This window comes from Capricornis sumatraensis, chromosome 8 (genome assembly GCF_032405125.1).
Source record: "Capricornis sumatraensis isolate serow.1 chromosome 8, serow.2, whole genome shotgun sequence".
NCBI lineage: Eukaryota > Metazoa > Chordata > Mammalia > Artiodactyla > Bovidae > Capricornis > Capricornis sumatraensis.
The window spans coordinates 86,275,957-86,297,381 of record NC_091076.1 but is presented as its reverse complement, the minus strand read 5'-3'; the positions used below and the strand labels follow the sequence as shown (position 1 = coordinate 86,297,381).

The 21,425-nt window shown below is 56.7% G+C and overlaps 1 protein-coding gene across 28 annotated transcripts in view; it reads left to right on the top strand.

Moving 5' to 3' along the window:
• CACNA1G (calcium voltage-gated channel subunit alpha1 G) overlaps positions 1-21,425 on the top strand; it is a 60,995-nt gene extending 39,570 nt beyond the window's left edge. For 2 of the 28 annotated variants that reach the window (XM_068978038.1, XM_068978037.1), the window contains 16 exons: positions 677-803; positions 2,268-2,393; positions 2,950-3,039; positions 3,835-4,048; positions 10,827-10,978; positions 11,738-11,847; positions 12,554-12,687; positions 12,969-13,039; positions 13,166-13,244; positions 13,338-13,459; positions 13,794-14,147; positions 14,812-14,955; positions 16,879-17,013; positions 18,861-19,038; positions 19,354-19,523; positions 20,685-21,425. In XM_068978038.1, the coding sequence (XP_068834139.1) occupies positions 677-803; positions 2,268-2,393; positions 2,950-3,039; positions 3,835-4,048; positions 10,827-10,978; positions 11,738-11,847; positions 12,554-12,687; positions 12,969-13,039; positions 13,166-13,244; positions 13,338-13,459; positions 13,794-14,147; positions 14,812-14,955; positions 16,879-17,013; positions 18,861-19,038; positions 19,354-19,523; positions 20,685-21,425 (2,947 nt within the window). Of the gene's footprint in view, positions 1-676; positions 804-2,267; positions 2,394-2,949; positions 3,040-3,834; positions 4,049-5,795; positions 5,850-10,826; positions 10,979-11,737; positions 11,848-12,553; positions 12,688-12,968; positions 13,040-13,165; positions 13,245-13,337; positions 13,460-13,793; positions 14,148-14,811; positions 14,956-16,878; positions 17,014-18,860; positions 19,039-19,353; positions 19,524-20,684 lie in introns of all 28 variants that reach the window. The other 26 variants (XM_068978062.1, XM_068978059.1, XM_068978052.1 and 23 more) reach the window with 20 other exon arrangements.

Genomic DNA, 21,425 nt, shown 5'->3' with positions numbered 1-21,425 from the left:
GCCTCCCACTCCCGGCATCACTTCTCACTTGGTTTAGCTGTGGCCCCGGTGTTCTCCCTCCACAGGCATCCCACTCAGGGACCCCCTCACGTGACGCACTCCGACAGGGCACGCCATACAGGGGCCCCTAGGCAGGGCCTCATGCCCTTCAGCTGCAGCTCTCCCTGTGTGGAACCCTCAGGGGCGAAACTTGAGTTTCCCTGTGAAGTGACAGACTGTTTCCTGCGTCCGCGCTTTCTCCCCCATCCCAGGGACTACCCACCAGGAACCACTTCTAGCAATGGGTCTGCACTGTTAGGAGACCCTCCCCAATCAGACAGTCACCCTGAACCCCAGCTGAGAGTCAGAAGTTGCCGTGGGTGGGGACATGGATGAGGCAGATATTGACTGACCAGTGAGGTTTTCCTGGCTGCCCTCTACATGCTCCACGCAAGTTTATCTCCCCATCCCCACAACATTCTGCATCCCTGGGTTGAGTCATCACCCAGACTCCATCCTAGAGCTCTAGGTGTGGGGGTGGGTGGGAGTCTCTGCACAGTGAGCCCAGAAAGCCAACCTCTTCCCTCCACTAGAGCCCAGGATGGGGACCAGTGAGCCAAGATGGGAGGGGGTGGCAAGCAGGCCAAGGGAATGTCTGAGCCGGGAACCCCTCTTACCCGCCTCCCTTTCTCCCCAGGGTAATCAGCCGGGCACAGGGGCTGAAGCTGGTGGTGGAAACGCTGATGTCCTCGCTGAAGCCCATTGGCAACATTGTGGTCATCTGTTGTGCCTTTTTCATCATATTTGGCATCCTGGGGGTGCAGGTGTGTGGGGGTCCAGAGCCAGCTATCAGCAGAGACCTGAGCAGTGGCCTTCCTCTTGGCCTGGATGCTGTGGCTCCAGGAGCTGCTGCCACCTTTATCCTAGAAAAGCCTTGAAGCCAAAGGCCCTCGGGCTCCTTCGCCTCCTGGGCATTTTGCAGAAAACTGGGAGCCGGGAAGAGGCCAGCAAGGGGAGAGGGCCTCGAGGGGCTTCTGACCAGTGCCGCAAAGGCTGCCGTTCTGCCCCCTCATGCACTGCTCTGAGTGCAGACGCTGGCCTTGGCCTGCAGTCTGCTCAGGGGTCCCCTCCCTTCCTTCCCTACTGGAGCCAGTGGGCTGCAGGCCAGGCCTGGGGATCCAGGGCTCAGACAGCTGGGCCAGGTTAGCAGTGAGCTGGCAGGCAGGCTGGTGCAGACCCCAGACGAGGCAGTAAGTGGGGGCTGCTGGGGAAACTTGGCCTCTGGCCCAGGGAGGGAACTTGGCTTTGGAGGAAAAAGAAAGGGAGCTGCCTGCAGGATTTAGCAGGCACCTCTAGGGGCCAGGGGAGCTCATTCATCCCTCTCCTCTAGAGTACCCCTCCTCGCTCCAGGCTCCAGACATTTCAGCTGTAGCATAGACGGCTGGCTGTTGGGCCAGAGGGAGCTTCTGGTTGGCTGCCCGCCTCCCTATCCCCTCCTTTGGCTTCCTGGGGTCTCCACTCTGCCTTGGGCAAGGGAGGTATTCTTGGGTTTCCTCAAATTCTCTGGCTCCAGAGACCAGGCCAGAATACATTTGCTAAGACTGTGTGGTGTCTCTCTGCACACGCGGTGCCCCTTCCACTTCTTACTTCTGGCCTACTTAGGCCCCTGGTCCTCCTGTCCCTCAGTCCCTTCCCCACAGTCATAGCTGGTCCGTTCTAGAGTGAGGGTGAGCTTTCCAGTCAAAAGGACCTGAGCCTGAGCCCCCTTTTCGCCACCTTCTTGTTGTATAAACTTAGTGAGTGAATTTGCTTCTCTGAGCCTCAGTTTTCCTCATCTGTTGAGTGGAATCCATATACCTTGCCCGCCCCCACCTCTAAACCAGATCTCTTGGCCCTCCTGCAGTGTGTCAGATTCAGTGGGTCTGGGCTGGTCCTGAGAATTTGTATTTCCAGCACGTTCCTGAATGATGCTGATGCTGCTGTCCAGGGACCCCACTTGGAGAATCACTGGCCTCCCTCTTCGTAGGAAATGAATGACTGTCCCCCTCCTTCCACCCTTTCCCAGTCCCCTCCCCTAGGACCTTTCCTTCCTCTCCAGGGACTCTGCTCCGAGGAGCCTGGAGGAAGGGGTGCCTACAGGGGAGGTTACTGTCAGTGTGTCTCTGACTTGACCGAGCACCTGGCCCTCACCGAGGGTGCACCTGGAGCTCTTAGGCCCCAGGGCTGGTCTGGGCTTCCTGTGCTCACAGCTCACTTCTTTCTGTGTCTCTGGTTATGTGTGTGTTCAGCTCTTCAAAGGGAAGTTCTTTGTGTGCCAGGGCGAGGACACCAGGAACATCACTAACAAGTCTGACTGTGCTGAGGCCAGTTACCGGTGGGTCCGGCATAAATACAACTTTGACAACCTCGGCCAGGTGAGTCCCAGGCTCTAAGGTGGAGGTGGGAGAGGGGGCAGGAGTCTGGGGAGGATGCAAGTCCATGCTTAATGATGCATGCGGGGCAGTTCGCTCACCTCTGTTTCATCATTAGTGAATGGGTCCTAGTGGGATCTCCATGCAGTGAGATGGTGCATTTCTTTAGCACGGTACAAGGTGCAGGTGTATTGTCAAGATGATTCTTTTTCTCATTCCACATTCATAGAAACAGAAATGTAGAAAATGAAATAGCTCGCTCAGTTTTGCTGGTGTATTTCCCTGCCCCACTCTGGGTTTGGTGTCTGGATTTCCAGAACTCTGGGGCCTGTTGCTCTACCTGGCTGAGGTCATCTCCCATGGTTCTTCTGGCTTCATAGCAGCCATATGGAGCCTTGGGGCATAGAACTCTCATGGAGCCTGGAGTGTGACTCCGGGCTAGCCTCTGAAGGCCTAGGGTCCCTCGAGCTATTGCCAGGAGGTGCTTTGGGGGTCACTGGTGGGTGTCTTGGCTATACATCCTAGGTTTCAAATGGTCCTTTCCTCCCCTTCCCCCCAGGCCCTAATGTCCCTGTTCGTGCTGGCCTCTAAGGATGGCTGGGTGGATATCATGTATGATGGGCTGGATGCTGTCGGTGTGGACCAGCAGGTAGGGCTGAGGTGGGCAGTATCCATCTTTGGACTCAGGTCACTCACGATGGGCCAGCTCCAGGTGTGATGCATGCAGGCAGTGGATAGAAAGACAGCAAAGCAGGTTGGCAAAATGCCATCCGAAAGGTATTACATCTTAATATCAGAGGCTGTAACTGGTGGCCTGAGGACAAATGTGGGCTTGCTTTATTGGCTTGCAACATATTTAAAATTTTAAATTAGTGATAAAAAATTAAACAGTTTCCCTGGTAGCTTATATGGTGAAGGATCTGCCCACCATGCGAGAGACCCAGGTTTAATCCCTAGGTTGGGAAGATCCCCTGGAGAAGGGCATGGCAACCTACTCCAGTATTCTTGCCTAGAGAATTCCATGGACAGAGGAACCTGGCGGGCTACAGTCCATGGAGTCACAAAGAGTCGGACATGGCTGAGTGACTAACACTGCCACTAAACAATTAAAAGTTGACAAGTTTCACATGAAAAATCCAGATTTGGGTCTGCTTGAGTCCAAAGATCTGGAAACACTGGACTTGCATTCCCTAAGGGCAGGAGTCAACTGAAACAAAGAAGCAACTCCCCCATTTTGGATAAAACATCCACTGTCTTCTTTGCCACAGTCCCCAAACCTCTCTACCGGCTAACACCAAGTGCGCACCATTCATTGACCTCACCTGATGGATCTGTGTATAACTGAGTATGCAGGCCCTGTCTTAAGGAACCCAGCTGGGGGGCAGCACCTGTGACAGTTATCCTCAGGCTAATGTCTTCACTTGTCCTGCCTGCTCCCCACCAGCCCATCATGAACCACAACCCCTGGATGCTGCTGTACTTCATCTCGTTCCTGCTCATTGTGGCCTTCTTTGTCCTGAACATGTTCGTTGGCGTGGTGGTAGAGAACTTCCACAAGTGTCGGCAGCACCAGGAGGAAGAGGAGGCCCGGCGGCGGGAGGAGAAGCGTCTACGGAGACTGGAGAAAAAGAGAAGGAGTAAGGAGAAGCAGATGGCTGGTCGGTAGTCTTTCCACATCTCTCTGAGTCATACTTGACCTTGGCCTTGCGACTGTAGGGGGCCAGGGGCTGGGGCTGGGGCAGGGAGAAGATGCTCCCACCCCCTCCTCACCTCCTTCCCCTCAAGAGCATGTCAGCCTTTAGAGCCTGCATGAAGCAGACCAGTTCAGCCCTGTGGGGTAAGGGAGCTCCCCTCTGAAGACCTCCCGGTCTCAGCATCGTGCTCCCCAGATGATGCCAGTGGGAGCTGATGCACAGTCCCTCCCAGCCTGACTCTGAGAGGAGCGTCATGGGAAGAAAACCCCGTTTCATTGCCCTGTGCCGGTATCCAGGGATCCTGACCTTGGCACTTGGCACCTTACCCACCCCACGGTTGGTGAGCAAACATCTTCAACCTGTGGCTGCCCGGTGTCTGTAGCTGATGGGCAAGGCCTTGGCAGACTGTGCAGATGGACCGTGGCGTGCAAACCCCAGACCGCTCCTTTCTCCCTGTTTCCAGCAAAACTCCCTGGCTTCCCAACTGTCATTTTTTTCTTTTTTTTTGCTAAGCTGTTCAAAAATACACACCCAGCTCAGGGAGGGTCTGAGGTCACAGGAACTCTAAACTCATGACGCTCTGGCCTTAGACCCTTTAGCCCTTCATCTACGATCTCCAACACCTCTTGCCATTGACCGGGTGAGGCCCCTACCCCAGGCCTCCTCACACTCCTACTATGGGTGGCCGAGACTAAGCGAAAGACTGCAGATTCCAGGACACGAGGCGTGAGTGCGGGTCCTGTTGTGTCCCCATGTGTCTCCAGGCGTGTCTGCACTTGAGTCACCTCCCAATCTCAGGGCTCCTGCCTGTCTGTCTCGTACTCAACAATCAATCAGTGTAACTCTCTTTCAGTCGCCCACGTCTCTCTAAGTGTCTTTATGTGTGGGTTTTCCCAAGCCTTTGTATGTCTGTCTCTGTTTCGTCTGCGGGTTTGCCCTCTTCTCTCCACCCTTTCACAAGCCGTCTTCCTTACGCTGATAAGATGTACGTGGTGCTCCGCGTTTTCCCTTTGGTTTGTTACAATGTGAGCACTATCAAGCAGGTGGAGGGCTGCGGTGCCCCCAGCCCCTGGCTCTAGGGCATCTGGAGCCAGGGGAGGGCTGTTGGGGGCTGTGAAATGGAAGCGGGCGGGACAGAGCGCATGCTCCCTGTGAGAGGGGTTGCTCCAGGGTTAGGACACTGACCTCTAGGCAGCAGCTCTGGGATAGGGGTCGCATCTTTGCTCCTGGTGGACGACTGGGGCTGAGCAGGCGTACTGCCCCCAGCAGCGTGCTCCCACCCCTGCCCCGCCTGCCCCTCCTTGCAGTCTGTCTTCTCGGCAGGTCATCTGCAGATGGAACTCTTTTGGCAGGAGGTGCCTGTGGCCCTGCCTGACCAGCTGGCTCCCCTTCTGGGGTCTGCAGCCTTCTCAGGTGCAGCTGAGGCCACAGCTTGGGGAGTGGACATCTGTTCGGAGGACAGGCTTCCTCCTCTCCTCATGCCTCCAACTCCCTGCCCCTGTGACCCTGATGAGCTGGCCAAATTGCTCAGCTTCCTCAAGTGCCCTGTGTCCGAGCTTGGGGCTGGTACTTAGGACCCGCCACCCTTGCTCAGCATGCCCTATTCATAGGCAGAGTGAGGGTCACAGCCCAGGGGAAGTGAGCTGCTGAGGGGGCCCTGCCCAGCCCACCTGGTCCGGTCAGTGACCAATGTCGTGTTTCATTCTTTTAGATCTAATGCTGGACGATGTAATTGCTTCCGGCAGCTCAGCCAGCGCGGCGCCAGGTACTGCGTCTGGGGTTGTGGGTTCCAGGGTATGGCCCCGGGCGGTCAGGCCCACGTCATGTGTGCGGGCGTCCTCTTTGGTCCCTCTCCATGGCTCACTGATTCTGCCTTCTCAGGGTGAGGGGTTCTGGGTTCCGTGGCATCCCGTAGGCCTGTGCTAGGTGGACAGGAGGCGAGGGCCTTCTCCCTCCCCTCCAGCCAGCTTCTCTTGGTGGACCCTCCTTGTCTGGCCAGGCTTTTGAGGCCCTGCTCCCAGCCCTCTGCCACCTCTTCCCGTTCCGGCTCCTGCTCCTGGGTCGCACAGTTCGATTATTAGAGCTGCTAGAGCTGCAGATCTCTCCCGCCTCCTTTTGTCTGAACGGGAGACTGTGATCCAAGCAAGCAGGCTGAGAGGAGCAGAGAGGGAAAGGATTTGTTTTAAAAATGTAACAATGAATAATTGAACAGACTCATTAATAGTTAAGTAATCACAGTGGCCACATCATTGCTACAAACAGCAGGAATTGGGACTGGAAGATCTGAGTTAGCCACAAGCTTCTCCCCCAAAAGCCAAAGATTTGGGAGTGAGTTGGGTCATTTTCTTTGAGAGCTGTGTCTCTGGGAGGGCCCTCCTGGTTTTGCCTGCACCCTCCCCCACAACCCCCCAACAGTCCTCTGGCCCCTGCTCTCCCAACACGGCCCCCAGACAGCGGTTCAGAGGTTTTGAGAATCTGTGAAGTGTTGTGGGGCCTCATTACAGCCTCCGATGTCTCCACCCTGTGGTTCCCAACCTGATTGTCCCTAAGGGCCCCCCTTGTCATCTTCTACAACAGACCCCACAATGTAAAAGACCTTCTCTGAAGTTGAGAGCATGTCAGTAATGACTTTGTTTCACTGGTTTTACTAATCAAAGGCACATCTAATTGCTAATCAGGACTTATGAGCTGCAGAATCTTTCACGTTGAACAATAGCAAAGACCATTTTGCCGTTAAATTAGTCTGTGGGGTCTTAGCACAGGCATGTGTATGATTGCATTTAAGCTTTTAAAAATATTGAAAAGAACCTCAGGACCCCCATGTGACTGCCTCCTCAGGCTGTTGAGGGCTTGGGACTCCAGACTGGGAACCATGGGCTGTACCTTTCTCTACTTTCCCAAATTCCCTCAGAAGCCAGCCTCCTGCAGACACTACCCTATGGGTGCTGGGCTGCCTGATCAAAGGGGAACCCCTGAGCCGCCATTTGAGAGGTCATGCCTGGGGCCCTGGGTGGAATGATGATGTTTGGCATTGAGAGACCACCCGGGGGCTCAGGAGGCTCCAGCCGCTTTGTATCTGGATTGCCTGGGCCCACATCTCTGAACTGGGCTGTACTGTGAGTTCCTGATGTTAAGCAATGAAAGGAGGGTGAGGGGACGTGGCCTTCAGCTTCTCCCTTATGGGTTCACCTGGTCTGTACGCTGATGTGTCCACACAAACACACTCACACCAGGACACCATGGGTCTGGCCTCAGAGGCTTCTCCCCCAAGAGTCAACCATGCAGATTTCCATGGCCCCTGAGACCATCTTCTGACACACCCACTAAATGATAAGCGCTCTCTTGACTCTCATACTGCACCCCCTTCCTGGGACATTCTGCCATGCTCCTGTGGGCCCAGGCAGGTCTATACACTGGTCACAACAGTGTCTCAATACTGCACCCCCTTCTGGGGACATTCTGCCATGCTCCTGTGGGCCCAGGCAGGTATATACACTGGTCACAACAGTGTCTCACCTTTCCCGCTGGTGATGAAGACTCAGAGACCCCAAACAAGGGCTCAGACCACCCCTATGCCTCTTACGTATACCTGTTGTTCCGCGTGGTCTATACTAGAGTTTTTCAAACTTTCCTGTGCCGAAGAATCCCCCAGAGGACATAACTGAGCCCCACCTTAAAAACTCTCACAGTGGTCCAGGGTAGGACCTGAGCGTCTGCATCTCCAGTCAGCTTACAAGGCATGGCAATGCTGGTGCATCAGGGTACCCAATGGTGTGATGGGGATGAAGTCACACCCACTAGTCTGGAGTTGCTAGGAATCAAACATGTGCACCGTACTTCCCTGCCAGCACCTCTGCCACCCTGTGCTGCCCCCAGCAGGAGCAGAGTAGCCAGATCCCAGGGAAAGGCTGAAGGGAAGAGTCTGCTTATCAGGAAAAAGACCTGGTCCAGCCCAGCTTCCAGGTGGAGGGAGAAAACGGCTGCCTCCAGCACCAGATCAGCTCCCCTCGGCCTCCTGTGGCACCTGCCTCCAACTTGCCCTCTCTCCTTTCACCAGGACCCACTGATCAGGCCTGGCTGCAGCAGCTGAAGTTGGCCTCTGTCTTGGGGGCCTGTGTCCCTGGGAGTTACCCCTGCCTTCCTCCTATTCCACCGCTCCCCTCTGCAAACCTCTGCCCTGGCTGTGCCTCGGGCTCCCAGTGACCCCTACTAACTCACGGTGCCTACGGCTCTCACTCACAGCCTTGCACCCACTCCTGCGCCTCTCCTCTACCCCTGCCCCTGACTGGAGGCTGGGCAGTCCCGGGGGGTGCTCTTCTCCTCACTGTCTGACTCTGCTATTTTCTCTGCCTGAGGTAACTCATACAGGTAGGAGGCAGGGAGACAGGGCCAGGGCAGCTGAAATGCCAGTGACCACTGGTCAAGACCCCCTCCTGGGCTATAGCTGGAGCTGTCAGAGCAGCAGCAGACCCCCCAAGGCTTGCCCCGGGGGTCTCAGTTTCTTCTCTGAGCCCTGGTTCTTGCCTGTAGAACCGAGGGCCAGAGACAAAACAGGTGACATCATCCAGAGCGCAATAGTGAGAGCCTTTGGACAAACTTCGAGGGCACCCTCTGGGCCAAAACCCCAAGGCTTTGTGTCTAAACCCACCTGGCAGCTGGTGAGGGACTTTTCAGGTACTGGCTTGGTCGCTGCCTCACACATAACTTTTTGATAGGCCTCCTCTCTCTTTTTAAAACAAAGGGATTGGCCAAGGAGATGCTTATCAGGTTGGCCCTGGTGCACTTTGGACCTGGGCTCTAATGGAGGGATTTCTGGCAGCCTTGGCACCTGCTGGTCTGGGGTCAGGGCTGAGGGTGGAGGGGTTCTGTACGCACCTCAAGGGTCTGCGACTGGTCTCTGTGAACAGATGCCCTGCCTCAGTCGTCCTGCCCCACCTTCTCTCTGGGCCTCCACCCGCTCCTTGGGCTCCTAGAGCAAGGCCAGGAGGAGGTAGCAGCAGCTCCATCTGGCCTGGGGCTGCCTACACAGACAGACTGGGGTGTCAGGGTAGGGGGGACTCTCTAACCTGTCCTCTGCATGGTCTCAGCTAATAACAGGGCTAATAAGGAGCCGCTTTTTCTAACCTAATTGTATTCAAACATTTTAGTTAATTCTCCATTCATATTTTAGCATAATGGGATCGAGTGCTCTCGGCACTTATGGAGATTAATGCAGAGAAAGAGTTCCAGCTGCTAAGGCAACGCTGGGCGACTAGCGCCCTCTTGTTCTGTGGGTACTGAAGGAAGGAAGGAAGAGGCTGGCTCACTGGGTCTACCTGCTGTGATCGCATCGTTGTGTGGATGACCTGTGGCCTTATGTTGTCCCCTGTCCCTGGCCTCTTCACCCCATCTTCCTGGGGGCCCAGAGGGCCGCCTGAGCAAATAAAGTCATGGTTGGCTGGCCCATCTCTGGAAACAAAAATATGGCCTAATGCATCCGACAGTGCACCAGATCACTGGGACTTTCTGCCTCTCGGTTATCCACACCTCAAGGCTGATGCTGGAGCGCGGCAGCTGGTGAGGCTGAATGGGCAGCTCTTGGGCACTCTTCTTCCTTCGGCCTTTGGTGGGGGCCCACCCAGGCCACTCCTTGCCTCAGTTTACCTCTCTGTTTAATAGTCCTGCATGGGAAAGAACAGTTATAACCAAGCTGGCCTGAGCCAAAGCTTCCTGCAGCCCTGGCACAGTCCTCAGAGGCTACAGCCCTGGCTGGCTTCCGCCGTAGACTTCCTGAGGGGGAAGAGCTGTCTGGGACCTGAGGTTGCCCCCCAAGGCCCCCATGCGGTGCCTCTTCTTTCTTTGTGGCTGCCTCTGATGACATGTATCCCCAACTTGGTGTGGCCTTTCCTCACACCTGGAGGAAGGGCCCCCTGTAATCTCCTGCCCCCAGATTTGTTCTGCCTGCTTAGTAGGTCAACCTGATATGATAATTTTTATAACTATGTGGTTCGCTAATTACAAGAGAAATATGATGCCTCTGACAGATCTCAGACAGTGCTTCCTGCTTCCAGCCCAGCCTGCAGGGGAAGCTGCCCTGGTCCCCAGGAGCAGACTGGGCACTGCCTCATTAGAAACTGGGTGAGCCCTGTGGCCTCCCCTCTGCCCTCTCCTGAATGAGGGTTCAGGAGTCCCAGGCCCTGCCCCAACCGCGGGAGGCCCTCTGAGAGGGTCGGTGCAGTCAGCCAAGAAGACGTCCAATTTCCGATCTCCGGTTTTATCTCCAAACCCCGGCTCTGTTGTAGTCTCCTCTGCTCCCCTCAAGAGTCTAAGCTTGGTAAAGGAGTAAGAGCCTTCACCTCTCCATTGATGGTGCTTCCTCTGAAGCCAATAAGATCAGCTGTTTTCCGTCTATTGATCGGACCTCACTGCAGAACGCCAAGTCGAGGGTGCTACGAGGGGCTGCTGGATTTTGGAGGCTGCCTCGGGGAGGGGGCTCACCCGGTGTCTACTGTGGGCGGGGAGCCCCGCATGTCGTGACCCCTTCTGTGCCCACCCACAGCCAGTAGAACAAAATGCTTGAAGGGGAAACACCAAGAGAGGGGCTCCTGCCCAAAAAGAGCAGTGCGTGGAGCGCGAGGATGCTGATGACGCTGGAATGTTTCAGCTCTGGCATTAGAGGCTGGTGGCTGTCAGGGACTGTGGGTGGAGGGGGCACAGTGGGCAGGGCCCAATGGCTGCTCTGTTCTCCCTGCTGCCCCACCAGAAGCCCAGTGCAAACCCTACTACTCAGACTACTCCCGCTTCCGGCTCCTCGTCCACCACCTGTGTACCAGCCACTACCTGGATCTCTTCATCACGGGTGTCATTGGGCTGAACGTGGTCACTATGGCCATGGAGCACTACCAGCAGCCCCAGGTAGGACTGAGCGACTGGCCGTCTGGGCCCCACCTCGTCATGAGCCTGGGGGTGAAGCCGGCCCAGCCCGAGGCAGGGCGCCTCAGGCCAGTGCTTGGCCCCTACAGGGGACCCTCTTGCACCACTTGCAGGGACTTGCGAAGGTCAGTCTTGTCTTGGTCTGACAGGTGAGGACACTGAGGCTCAGAGAGGTTAGTTGACGTGACCAACTAACTGGGAAGTGAAGGACCTGGATTCTTCACCCAGCAGATACTTGTTGCCTTAAATAAATAAAGATGTTCAGTGCTCTTGACCTGTGAGGATAAAGAAGGCAGATCTGTGCCGACCCTTTTGGAATTTAGATCCTAGTCAGTATCCAGCTCCAGACCTCACCTGTGATCTTGCTACTTCTCAAATCAGCTTCCGTCATCTGCCTTCCACATCTTAGTTTTCCCATCGGTAAAATAGGGACACTGAATTGACAATGCAAAGACCCCTTTCGCTTCTAGCATTCCATGCCTTCCAGCACATTCTCATGTGATCTCTTCACCATCCCTCAAGGAGAGAGATCTTTCAACACAGAGTTGGGATCATACATGTGAATGAGAACCTGCTCTCTCCTAGAGTGGTGGCCAATGACCAGCCATCATGGTGAGAAGGGAGGGAAGTTCCCCTTAGGCTCACACTGCCTCCCGGATCTGGGAGGAATGATAGAACGATCAGGACGGGCATCTTCCCCGGGCCTTAAGAGACCTTGCGTCTTGCCCCCATCCCTGCCAGATCCTGGATGAGGCTCTGAAGATCTGCAACTATATCTTCACTGTCATCTTTGTCTTGGAGTCAGTTTTCAAACTGGTGGCCTTTGGCTTTCGACGGTTCTTCCAGGACAGGTAAAGGGGAGTGGGGGGTGAGGGATGGGGGAGTGGGCACATGTTTCCCAGGGAGATGCCCCGGGGGATCTAGTGCCTGAAGGCCTTTCTTGACTCTTCGGGTTCAGACTCCACTCCAAGACCTATGCAGGGCTGATGGCGCAGTGTGGGTGGGGGGATATCCAGGGCCTGGGAGATGGGAGGGGAGACAGGGAGCCTGCCAAGAAAGGGCCTGGGGACAGCGACAATCAGGGTGGCCTAGACTGGAGCCAGACTGCCTGGACCAGATCTGAATCCTGGCTCCACCACTTAGAAGCTGGTAACTTTGGGTAAGTTACTTAAGTCACTTAATCTCTCTCAGTTTCTTCAGCCATAGAATGGGATATAATAACTGCATCTACATCACAGAGTTGTGAAGATTTTGAGTTCCTATTTGTAAAGTCTATCAAGTAGCACTTGACACAGAGCAAATACCGTAAAAGGACTAGATAAAGAGGCAAATGAATAAAAAGGAAACGCAGAGGGCCTAGAACTAAAGTCCTAACCCTGCTGTGGTACCAACTGGCTGTGTGACCGTAGCTAAACCACGCCTTCTCTGCAGGATGGGAAGGCTGGACAGGCTGACCTCCACTCTCCTTTCTGTGGCTGAGAATGTGCCACTCATGTTGCCACAACTACCCCCTCCTCTGCAGTGCCCCCTTCAGGGAGCTGTGTCCTGGGCTTTCAGGTGGAACCAACTGGACCTGGCCATTGTGCTGCTGTCCATCATGGGCATCACACTGGAGGAGATTGAGGTCAATGCCTCGCTGCCCATCAACCCCACCATCATCCGCATCATGAGGGTGCTGCGTATTGCCCGAGGTCAGTGCCGGCTGCCTGCCCACCATGGCCACTCTTCCAGGGTGACCTGCTCCAGGGGAGACAGCAGAGGGCAGCTCTGACTGGCTAGGGAGGAGGTGGGTGTGGGTTCCATGAGCCTTCTAGCCTCTGCCAAAGGGGAAGGGTGGGGGTGAAGCCACGGCAGCTTGGCTGGCTGGGGCTGGCTGCCCCACCAGCCCCAGCCCCGGCCCTGGCCCTGGCTCCACCAGCTGTGTGGCCTGGGCCCTAGAGGGGCTAGCTCATGACATTGTCCTGTTCTGCAGTGCTAAAGCTACTGAAGATGGCTGTGGGCATGCGGGCACTGCTGGACACAGTGATGCAGGCCCTGCCCCAGGTAGCTGGGAGGTGGGAGTGGGTGGGAAGGGTCCTCTCGGGAAGGAGAGGGTGTTCTCCGAAGGGGTGGGGGAAGCTGGCTCGGAGATCTAGTGGCGCCTTCTCCATTGCTCTTCCTCTTTTCCAGGTGGGGAACTTGGGACTTCTCTTCATGTTGTTGTTTTTCATCTTTGCAGCTCTGGGCGTGGAGCTCTTTGGAGATCTGGGTGAGTTGGGGTAGGGAGGGCAGAGGAGCCAGGGTTGGGGACTCAGGGACTCCTGGGCTAACTCAAGCCTCTCTCCCCTTCCTTCCTCCTCAGAATGTGATGAGACACACCCCTGCGAGGGCCTGGGCCGGCATGCCACCTTTCGGAACTTTGGCATGGCCTTCTTGACCCTCTTCCGAGTCTCCACAGGTGACAACTGGAACGGCATCATGAAGGTGAGAGCCCCCACAGTGAGGCCCCTCCCAGGGCTGGCTCTGGCCTCAAGGAGGTGGCCCCACTTCTTGGCTCAGGTTGAACTCGATGTGAACAAAAGCATGTAACCTTCTAGCCTCCATGCTGGAACACTCCAGGACTCCCTCACCCCAGGACATCCTCTAACTCACACCTCCCAGGACAGTGGCTAATGCTCTCCTGCCCCTCGGACACCAGCTCTCCCTCCTCCTGCCCTTCCTTGTCCCCTGCCAAGCTCTGTGACACTGGAGACCTGACTTCCTGTGAAAGCTCTGTCCACCGTCTTCCCAGCCTCACCCTCCCAACCTGCCTCCCCAGGACACCCTCCGGGACTGTGACCAGGAGTCCACCTGCTACAACACGGTCATTTCCCCCATCTACTTCGTGTCCTTCGTGCTGACAGCCCAGTTTGTGCTGGTCAACGTGGTCATTGCCGTGCTGATGAAGCACCTGGAGGAGAGCAACAAGGAGGCCAAAGAGGAGGCTGAGCTGGAGGCTGAACTGGAGCTAGAGATGAAGACGCTCAGCCCACAGGCCCCCTCACCACTGGGCAGCCCCTTCCTCTGGCCTGGGGTTGAGGGCCCCGGCAGCCCTGGCAGCCCCAAACAGGGGGCCCCACATGCCACACCCCACCCTGGAACAGCCTCCCACTTCTCCCTGGAGCACCCCATGGTGAGCAGAGATCCCCCCCCTCCGCCTCTAGAGACAGGTGCTGTGGGTGCTCAGTTGGTGGGTGGCGTACAGGGAGTGGGCAGCAAGCAGACCCTAGGGCTCCTCCTGCCTCGATGTGGAGAGGTAAGCAGGCCCTAGCCTGTCCCCAGAGATGGCTGCCCACACTTGCAGCGTGGGGCCGCCCCAGCAAGCCACTGGCACACTTGCTGGCTCATCTGTCCCGGTGTCTCCAGCTTGGCTGGGACTTCCCTTCCTGGCTTTTAGGTTCAAGGTCATTTTCTGTTTCCTACCTGTTTCTCTCTTACCCTTGCCCTGATTTTGCCAAACTTCCTTCCTCCCTGACCCTCAACCTGCCTGAGGCCATCTCTCAATCTTTCTTCCTGATCTTTTCTCTCTTTCCCCTTCTCTCCCTCTGGGCGCCCCTGTTTTCCATCTCCTATCTCTCCGTCCTCCTCCCACACCTGTCTCTTGCCCACCTTCCCCACTGCCCCCTTTCTCTCTCTCTGTTGTTACTGTTAGGTGTGTGCGCGCATGTGTGTACATATATGTGACCTCCTCTTTTCTCTGTCTCTTCTCAACCCCTGCCATGACACTTCCCATCACTGCTCCTCTGACCCTCACTCCCCTGATTCTTTGGCTCCCCTTATGGGCTGGTCCTCCCCAGGACAGGCAGCTGTTTGACACCATATCCCTGCTGATCCAGGGCTCCCTGGATGGGGAGCTGAAGCTGATGGACGAGCTGGCAGGCCCAGGGGGCCAGCCCTCTGCCTTCCCTCCTGCCCGCAGCCCAGGCGGCTCCGACCCACAGGTTACTGTGTCCCTGTGCTGCGCCCCTTCCCCTGACTGTGCTGGGCTGTGCCATGCTGCGCCATGCTTCTGGGGAGGTGGGGCTCTTTCCTGCCCACTGGGTGTCTGGGGAAAGAACAGCTTTACTCCAGTTGAACTCGGCCTGGCAGGAGGTGGCCAGGGGTTCTTCAGGCTGAGATTCACCTCTGGAACACATAGTTGGAAGGCAGGGATGCCGAGACAGCACTTCTGAGGGAGAAGAACAGATGGAGGAGGGGTTTGGAGAGGGCAGTCTTAAGGAAGAGCCTGGAAGAAAAGAGGAGCAGAAGACAAGTTGTCAGTGGGTTAGCAGGCGGCCAGAGTGATGAACGAGGCCCAGGAGAGAGGTGCTCTGGGGGTGAGTGCAGGTGGCCGGGGGGCCCACTGAGGGACAGGTCTTAGGCCACAGTCTGCTTCTTTTCTGTACCCACTGCCCTCCCCACTAGTTCTGTGTGGCAGCCTTTTAAGCTATGGAAACCGCTGGGCATGGTGGATGCTATCTGTAGCCTGTGGCTTCTGACCCGGCCCTGAGAGGGGATGGAAGGCTCCAGTCAGGAGTGGGTTCAAGGACCTCGTTTGAAATAGGACTTGGCTTCTTCCCCAAGCCTTGCATCTTCCCACAGCAGCACATGCTTTTCTCCTCCAATCCCATCTCAGTGCAGTCTTCTGCTTCCTGGGGTCCTCTTCCTTCTCCTCCTGGGACCTGTCTCGCCACCTTTGACCCCCTCCACTTGGAGATGCACCCTAAAACCCTCCTCCTAAGTCACGGACTGCAGGAAAGTCCCTGGTAGACCCAGAGTGGAAGCAAGGAGACAAGTTTCAGCTGAAAGCCTAGTGTTCCATGGGCCATGATGGATGATGGGCTGGGCAACCAGGTTCCCAGTACCTGGGACACCTGTTAGCCTGATCAAAGAAATGGATGGTGATCCTTAAATAGGAAGAGACCTTGCTCTAGGGTTCCTGACCTCTTCTTGGATTCAGGCTCAGATAGACTATAGGGTCCTGAACCTGGCAGTGACCTAGAATGATCCCTGAGAGATCAAGTCCATTCTTGAGTCCTCTCATCCTGAAGGAAGGTCATGGGGAAAAGTGCTGGGGGAGAAGAAGATGTTGAGAAGGTGACCAGGCAGTCAGCTCATCTGGGAGGCATGGCCCCACTCTCCTCCAGGGTCCTGCAGGCACTGAAGCCCAGCTGCAGATCCCAGGTGAGCCAGCCAGATGGGGTACTAGCCCAACTGAGTGTGCCCAATTCAGGCCAGCGACAGGAGAGCCCTCCCAGAACCCAGGCTGGAGAGGGCAGGTGGAGGAGAGCCCAGGAGGGGAGATGCCAGAATTCGAGGGCAGGCCAAGTCCTGCCAGGCTTTTGGAAGCAGAGGGAATAGGCAGAAAGTGGCCGTCAGGCTGGCAGCTTTGTCCCCAGCACGCCCTACGCTTCTCTGTCTTGCTGGGAGCAGAGAGGCGCTTTGCGGGCCTTTCTTCTTCTTCCTTTTTTTTTTTTTCCTGGTATCTTCTTTATAAGAGTCAGAAGCCCTCCCAGCTCCCTGCTCCCTCCCTGGATGGTGGTAATGTGGGAGGGGCTGTCAAGATTCCTGCAGCATCTTTAGAAGCGTTTCCCTGTCTCCTCGCTTTGTCAGTTGCTCCAGCTCTTCCTCCAGCTCCTTCCTGCCTGTGCAGCCTCTCTGATCAGAGCAGGGGTTTGAAGTGGGGGGAGGGGAGGTGCTCTCAGTTTACTTGGGAAGGGGTGGGAAGAGAGAAAGGAGGGACTTTCTCCTTATGCTCTGTGAACAATGGGAAGAGGGACTCTGTGTGTGTGTGTGCATGTGTGTGTGTGCATGTGTGTGTGTGCACATGTGAGAGTGCGCACTGTCCTGGTTTCTTATGCCTGATCATCTCTCTCCCTGTCTAGATCCCTCTAGCTGAGATGGAGGCTCTGTCTTTGACGTCAGAGATTGTGTCTGAACTGTCCTGCTCTCTAGCTCTGACGGATGACTGTTTGCCTGATGACACTCACACACTCTTACTTAGTGCCCTGGCGAGCAATGTACATACACACAGCCCCCACTGCTCCCCAGCCCCCCAGGGGCAGGCTGACTGCAGGGGCTCCGGATCCCTTCCCCCTCACTCTGCCGCCAGCCCTACCCAGAGGCAGCACTCAGTGCCCCAGGCTTTACTAAGGTCCCCCACTGTGGACAAAGAAATTAAATAAGATTCAACTGGGGCCTTGCCCAGGGGGCCCAGGGGCAGCAGTTGTGAAAGGGTTAATCCAGATACCCAAGAGGGACAGAGCTCAAAACAGAGGTGTTATCAGACAGCTGACCAACGTGCCTGTCTGGCCACAGAGTTGGTTTTTGAATTTGGAGCCCCGTGCAGGCCAGCCCTCCCCATCCCTGCACCCCTCCTTCCCACCTCCCCTCCCCACCTCCCCCCAACATGAGCCATTCACCACCACACAGTGGGTGAGAGGCACATCTCTGCTGCTACCATCATGCCCTTCTCCACCCAGTGGGAGGGGGTGTTCCTGTCTCCCCTGTCACTGTCCCTGGGTGTCCCCACGTCCAGAGGGGCTTCTTTGTGTTCTGACAGCTTCTCCACTTTTACCCGGCTCTCCCATCCACATCTAACAGTGAGCAGCCCCCTCCTCCCTACCTTCCCCTCCTCTTGGGACTTAAGGAGGGACAGGGGCCCATTTCTCACAGCAGGGCTCTGTTGACCACTGATTCGGGGTCCCTGGGGGTCTTGGAGTGGTTGGCAGAAGTGGAGCCTGGGGCTGAGAGAGGAAGCAGACGATCCAGACTGTTTTCTGACAGTCATTCTCAGGCCTGCTGGGACTACTTACCTGGCTGAGTCTGCAAGGGGACAGGAATCTATGGCCTCTCTGAGAACTAGGAGTGGACATGAGAACTAGAGATGGAGAAATCTCTTGGGAACAAATTTTGTTTCCCTCCGTCTGGGGTCAAAAGCTGATGACTGCCTTTCTTTGAAATATGATTTTAAAAAATCCACTCTCATTCTAGTCTGTCCACTAAGGGAGGACCTGAGACCATGGTATCCAGGCCTTGCTCACCACCCACCACCTGCCAGAGTCATTGTTTAATTAAAGAGAGGTGCGGCGGTGGGTAAACCAGCTGTAACCCATCCCCTTAGTGTTCATCCATCATTCAGCTCACATTAACCCAGCCCTTGTCTAGTGCTGGGTGCTGCGGCTGCATTAAGAACTGGATGATCAAACAGCCTCTGTTCTGCAGGGAGTCTCTGGCTGCCTCCTCTTCTGCTCATTGGGAAGGTCCTCCCCGACTCATCAATCCCCCCACAGCCCCAGCTCAGTAATTGAGATAGGGAGTATGTGCGTGTTAAGTCGCTTCAGTCATGTACGACTCTTTATGACCCTATGGACTGTAGCCTGCCAGGCTCCTCTGTCCACGGGATTCCCCAGGCAATCTCCAGGTGGGATACTGAGGGCGGCTGGTGCTGTTAGCTTTTAACTCTTCACTGTGCAGCTTCAGAGCCTCTCAGTGAGGCCTTGAGTATGAGCTCTTGGGCTGCCTGCAGGGCTGGGGGCTGGGGGCTGCTCTTCCTCCTTTGAACACCTCCTCACCTCTCCGTCATCCCCAGTGGGAAGCTCCAAGATGTAATATGAATAGTTTTCTGGGGGCAGGGCATCCTCCTACCCACTTCCTCTGTGTTTGGAAGGCTCATCCATGTGTCTGGTCCTTCTCTCCAACCACATCCATCCCATCACCACCTTGTCCAGGGAGGGGATGGGGGCCAGGGTCTGGATGGGGCGGTGGGCTTCTGAGTCCCATCGCCTAGCTCTGCCTCAGTCACCCAATCTGATGCCCCTCTTCCTCCTACTTCCCCCCCCCACCCCCCGCACTGTTCCTTTTGCAGATGGAGTCCCACCCTGAGGAGGTGCCCGTCATGCTGGGACCAGATCTGCTGACTGTGTGGAAGTCTGGGGTCAGCCGAACGCACTCTCTGCCCAATGACAGCTACATGTGCCGGGATGGGAGCACTGCCGAGGGGTCCCTGGGACACAGGGGCTGGGGGCTCCCCAGAGCTCAGTCAGGTACCAAGGCTGGGGGCAGGCCTGCTTGGCCCACACTGGGAGATCCGTCCTTGCCTAAGCTCAGTCCTGCCCTCTGGAAGTAGGGGTACTGAGGCAGCCAAAGAGGCCTCTCCTACCTCTGAGGAGCCCCCAGCCTGAAGGGGTCAGCTGCCCCTGCCTGAGGAAGCTCCCAGCCTGAGGGGAGCGGCTTTCAATCCAGGGTGGGGATGGGGTGGTGAAAGCAGGGACCCCAGCTGGGGGAGAGTGGACAGGGGATGGGAGGGACTCAGGTGGGGGCCAGCACATTGACTGTCCAGGTCTTTTCTCCCCCCACAGGCTCCATCTTGTCCGTCCACTCCCAGCCAGCAGACACCAGCTACATCCCGCAGCTTCCCAAAGATGCACCCCATCTGCTCCAGCCCCATGGTGCTCCCACCTGGGGCACCATCCCCAAATTGCCCCCACCAGGCCGCTCCCCTTTGGCTCAGAGGCCACTCAGGCGCCAGGTGAGCTGGTATAGTGGGTGGGCACGGGCCGGGGCTGGCCTCTCTGCTGGGAATCCTAGGCTGTTGGTGATGATGAGGCTTGCCACTTCCATTCTCCCAGCAAACATTTATTGTGTGCCAGTGATGTGCCAGACTGAGTTCTAGATGCTGGGGACACAATCCTAGGCAAAGCAAAGTGGTCTGTGTCCCCTTGGGGACGCAGAAGAAGCCAGAGACCAGAGGGGGTCATGGTTGTCCAGGGACACATGTCAGGTTGGAGATAGAACCTGGGTCTCTGGATTCCCTGTCCATGGGCAGAGCTGCCCAGCAAGTCTCTGTCCTTGTAGACCTAGCTAAGGGGCACAAGGCATGTTTTGGGTGTCTCCACTTTTGGTGACCCCCGGGGCCCAGCTTCCAGATCCCACACTCAAGGAGCACAGAACAAAGGCTCGGGTAGCCAGGTGAGGCCTGTCTGCCCCCCCGTGACAAGGCCGCTGCTCATGCTCTGTGTCCCATGTGTGAGGATAGCTACCTGAGCATCTGCTTTAATCCGTCACCTTTGGGAGCAGGCACAGTCCTCAGCGGCTTCACAAATATTCACTGAGCAGCCCCCATGTCCGGGCACTGGGGACAGGGACAAATGAGACAACGCCTGCCCTCTGGAGCCCCTGGTGTAATAGCAGAGACAAATACCCCATCAGGTCACTGCAGCAGCAGGGTGCGCACGCGTGTGGTGCAGCAGAGAGCAGAAGAGGAAGGAGTCAGTTTTACTTTGGGGTAAAGATGGTCGGATATTACATCACAGAGTACTTGAGCCCATAAAGTCAAAGGATGCTTGTCATTTGGGAAGGGTATGTAAGGCCAAAGAAATAGCCTGTGCAGAGGCTAGGAGGTGTGAAGGAGACGGCTGGGGAGCAGGGCTGGCCCAGTGCTTTCTGGGATCACATGGGTTGGGAGCTGCATGGAGCAATTCCTGCAGGCCTGGGGTGGGGACACAATGGACAACAGAGAGCAAACAGTGCATGACCCCTATCTCCCAGTAAGAGCAGACACTGAGAACCCCTGCTTAGGGTGGTCCTGCAGCTCCATGGAGGGGAAGGAGGGGTTGTCTGACCTGCCAGGTAGGACAGTTCATGGGGGAGAGGAAGCCTGCGGGCTGAGCCCTCCCCCCACCCCATACAGGCAGCAATAAGGACGGATTCCTTGGACATTCAGGGCCTGGGCAGCAGGGAAGACCTGCTGTCAGAGGTGAGTGGGCCCTCCCCGCCGCTGGCCCGGGCCTCCTCCTTTTGGGGCCGCTCCAGCACGCAGGCTCAGCAGCATTCCCGCAGCCAGAGCAAGATCTTGAAGCACATGCCCCCGTCAGCCCCCTGCCCAGGCCCAGAACCCAAGTGGGGCAAGGGCCCACCAGAGACCAGAAGCAGCTTAGAGCTGGACACGGAGCTGAGCTGGATTTCAGGAGACCTCCTGCCCATGGACAGTCAGGAGGAAGCCCCGTCCGCACGGGACCTGAAGAAGTGCTACAGCTTGGAGGCGCAGAGCTGCCCGCGCCGGCCGGCGTCCTGGCTGGATGAACAGAGGAGACACTCCATCGCGGTCAGCTGCCTGGACAGTGGCTCCCAGCCCACCCTGGGCCCCGATCCCTCTAGCCTTGGAGGTCAGCCTCTAGGGGGAGCTGGGAGCCGGCCGAAGAAGAAACTCAGCCCACCCAGCATCTCCATAGACCCCCCAGAGAGCCAGAGCCAGGGCCCTCGGCCCCCACCCAGTCCTGGTGTTTGCCTCCGCCGGAGGGCTCCGTCCAGCGACTCCAAGGATCCCTTGGCCTCTGGCCCTCCCGACAGCATGGCTGCCTCACCCTCCCCAAAGAAAGACGTGCTGAGTCTCTCTGGTTTATCCTGTGACCCAGCAGACCTGGACCCCTGA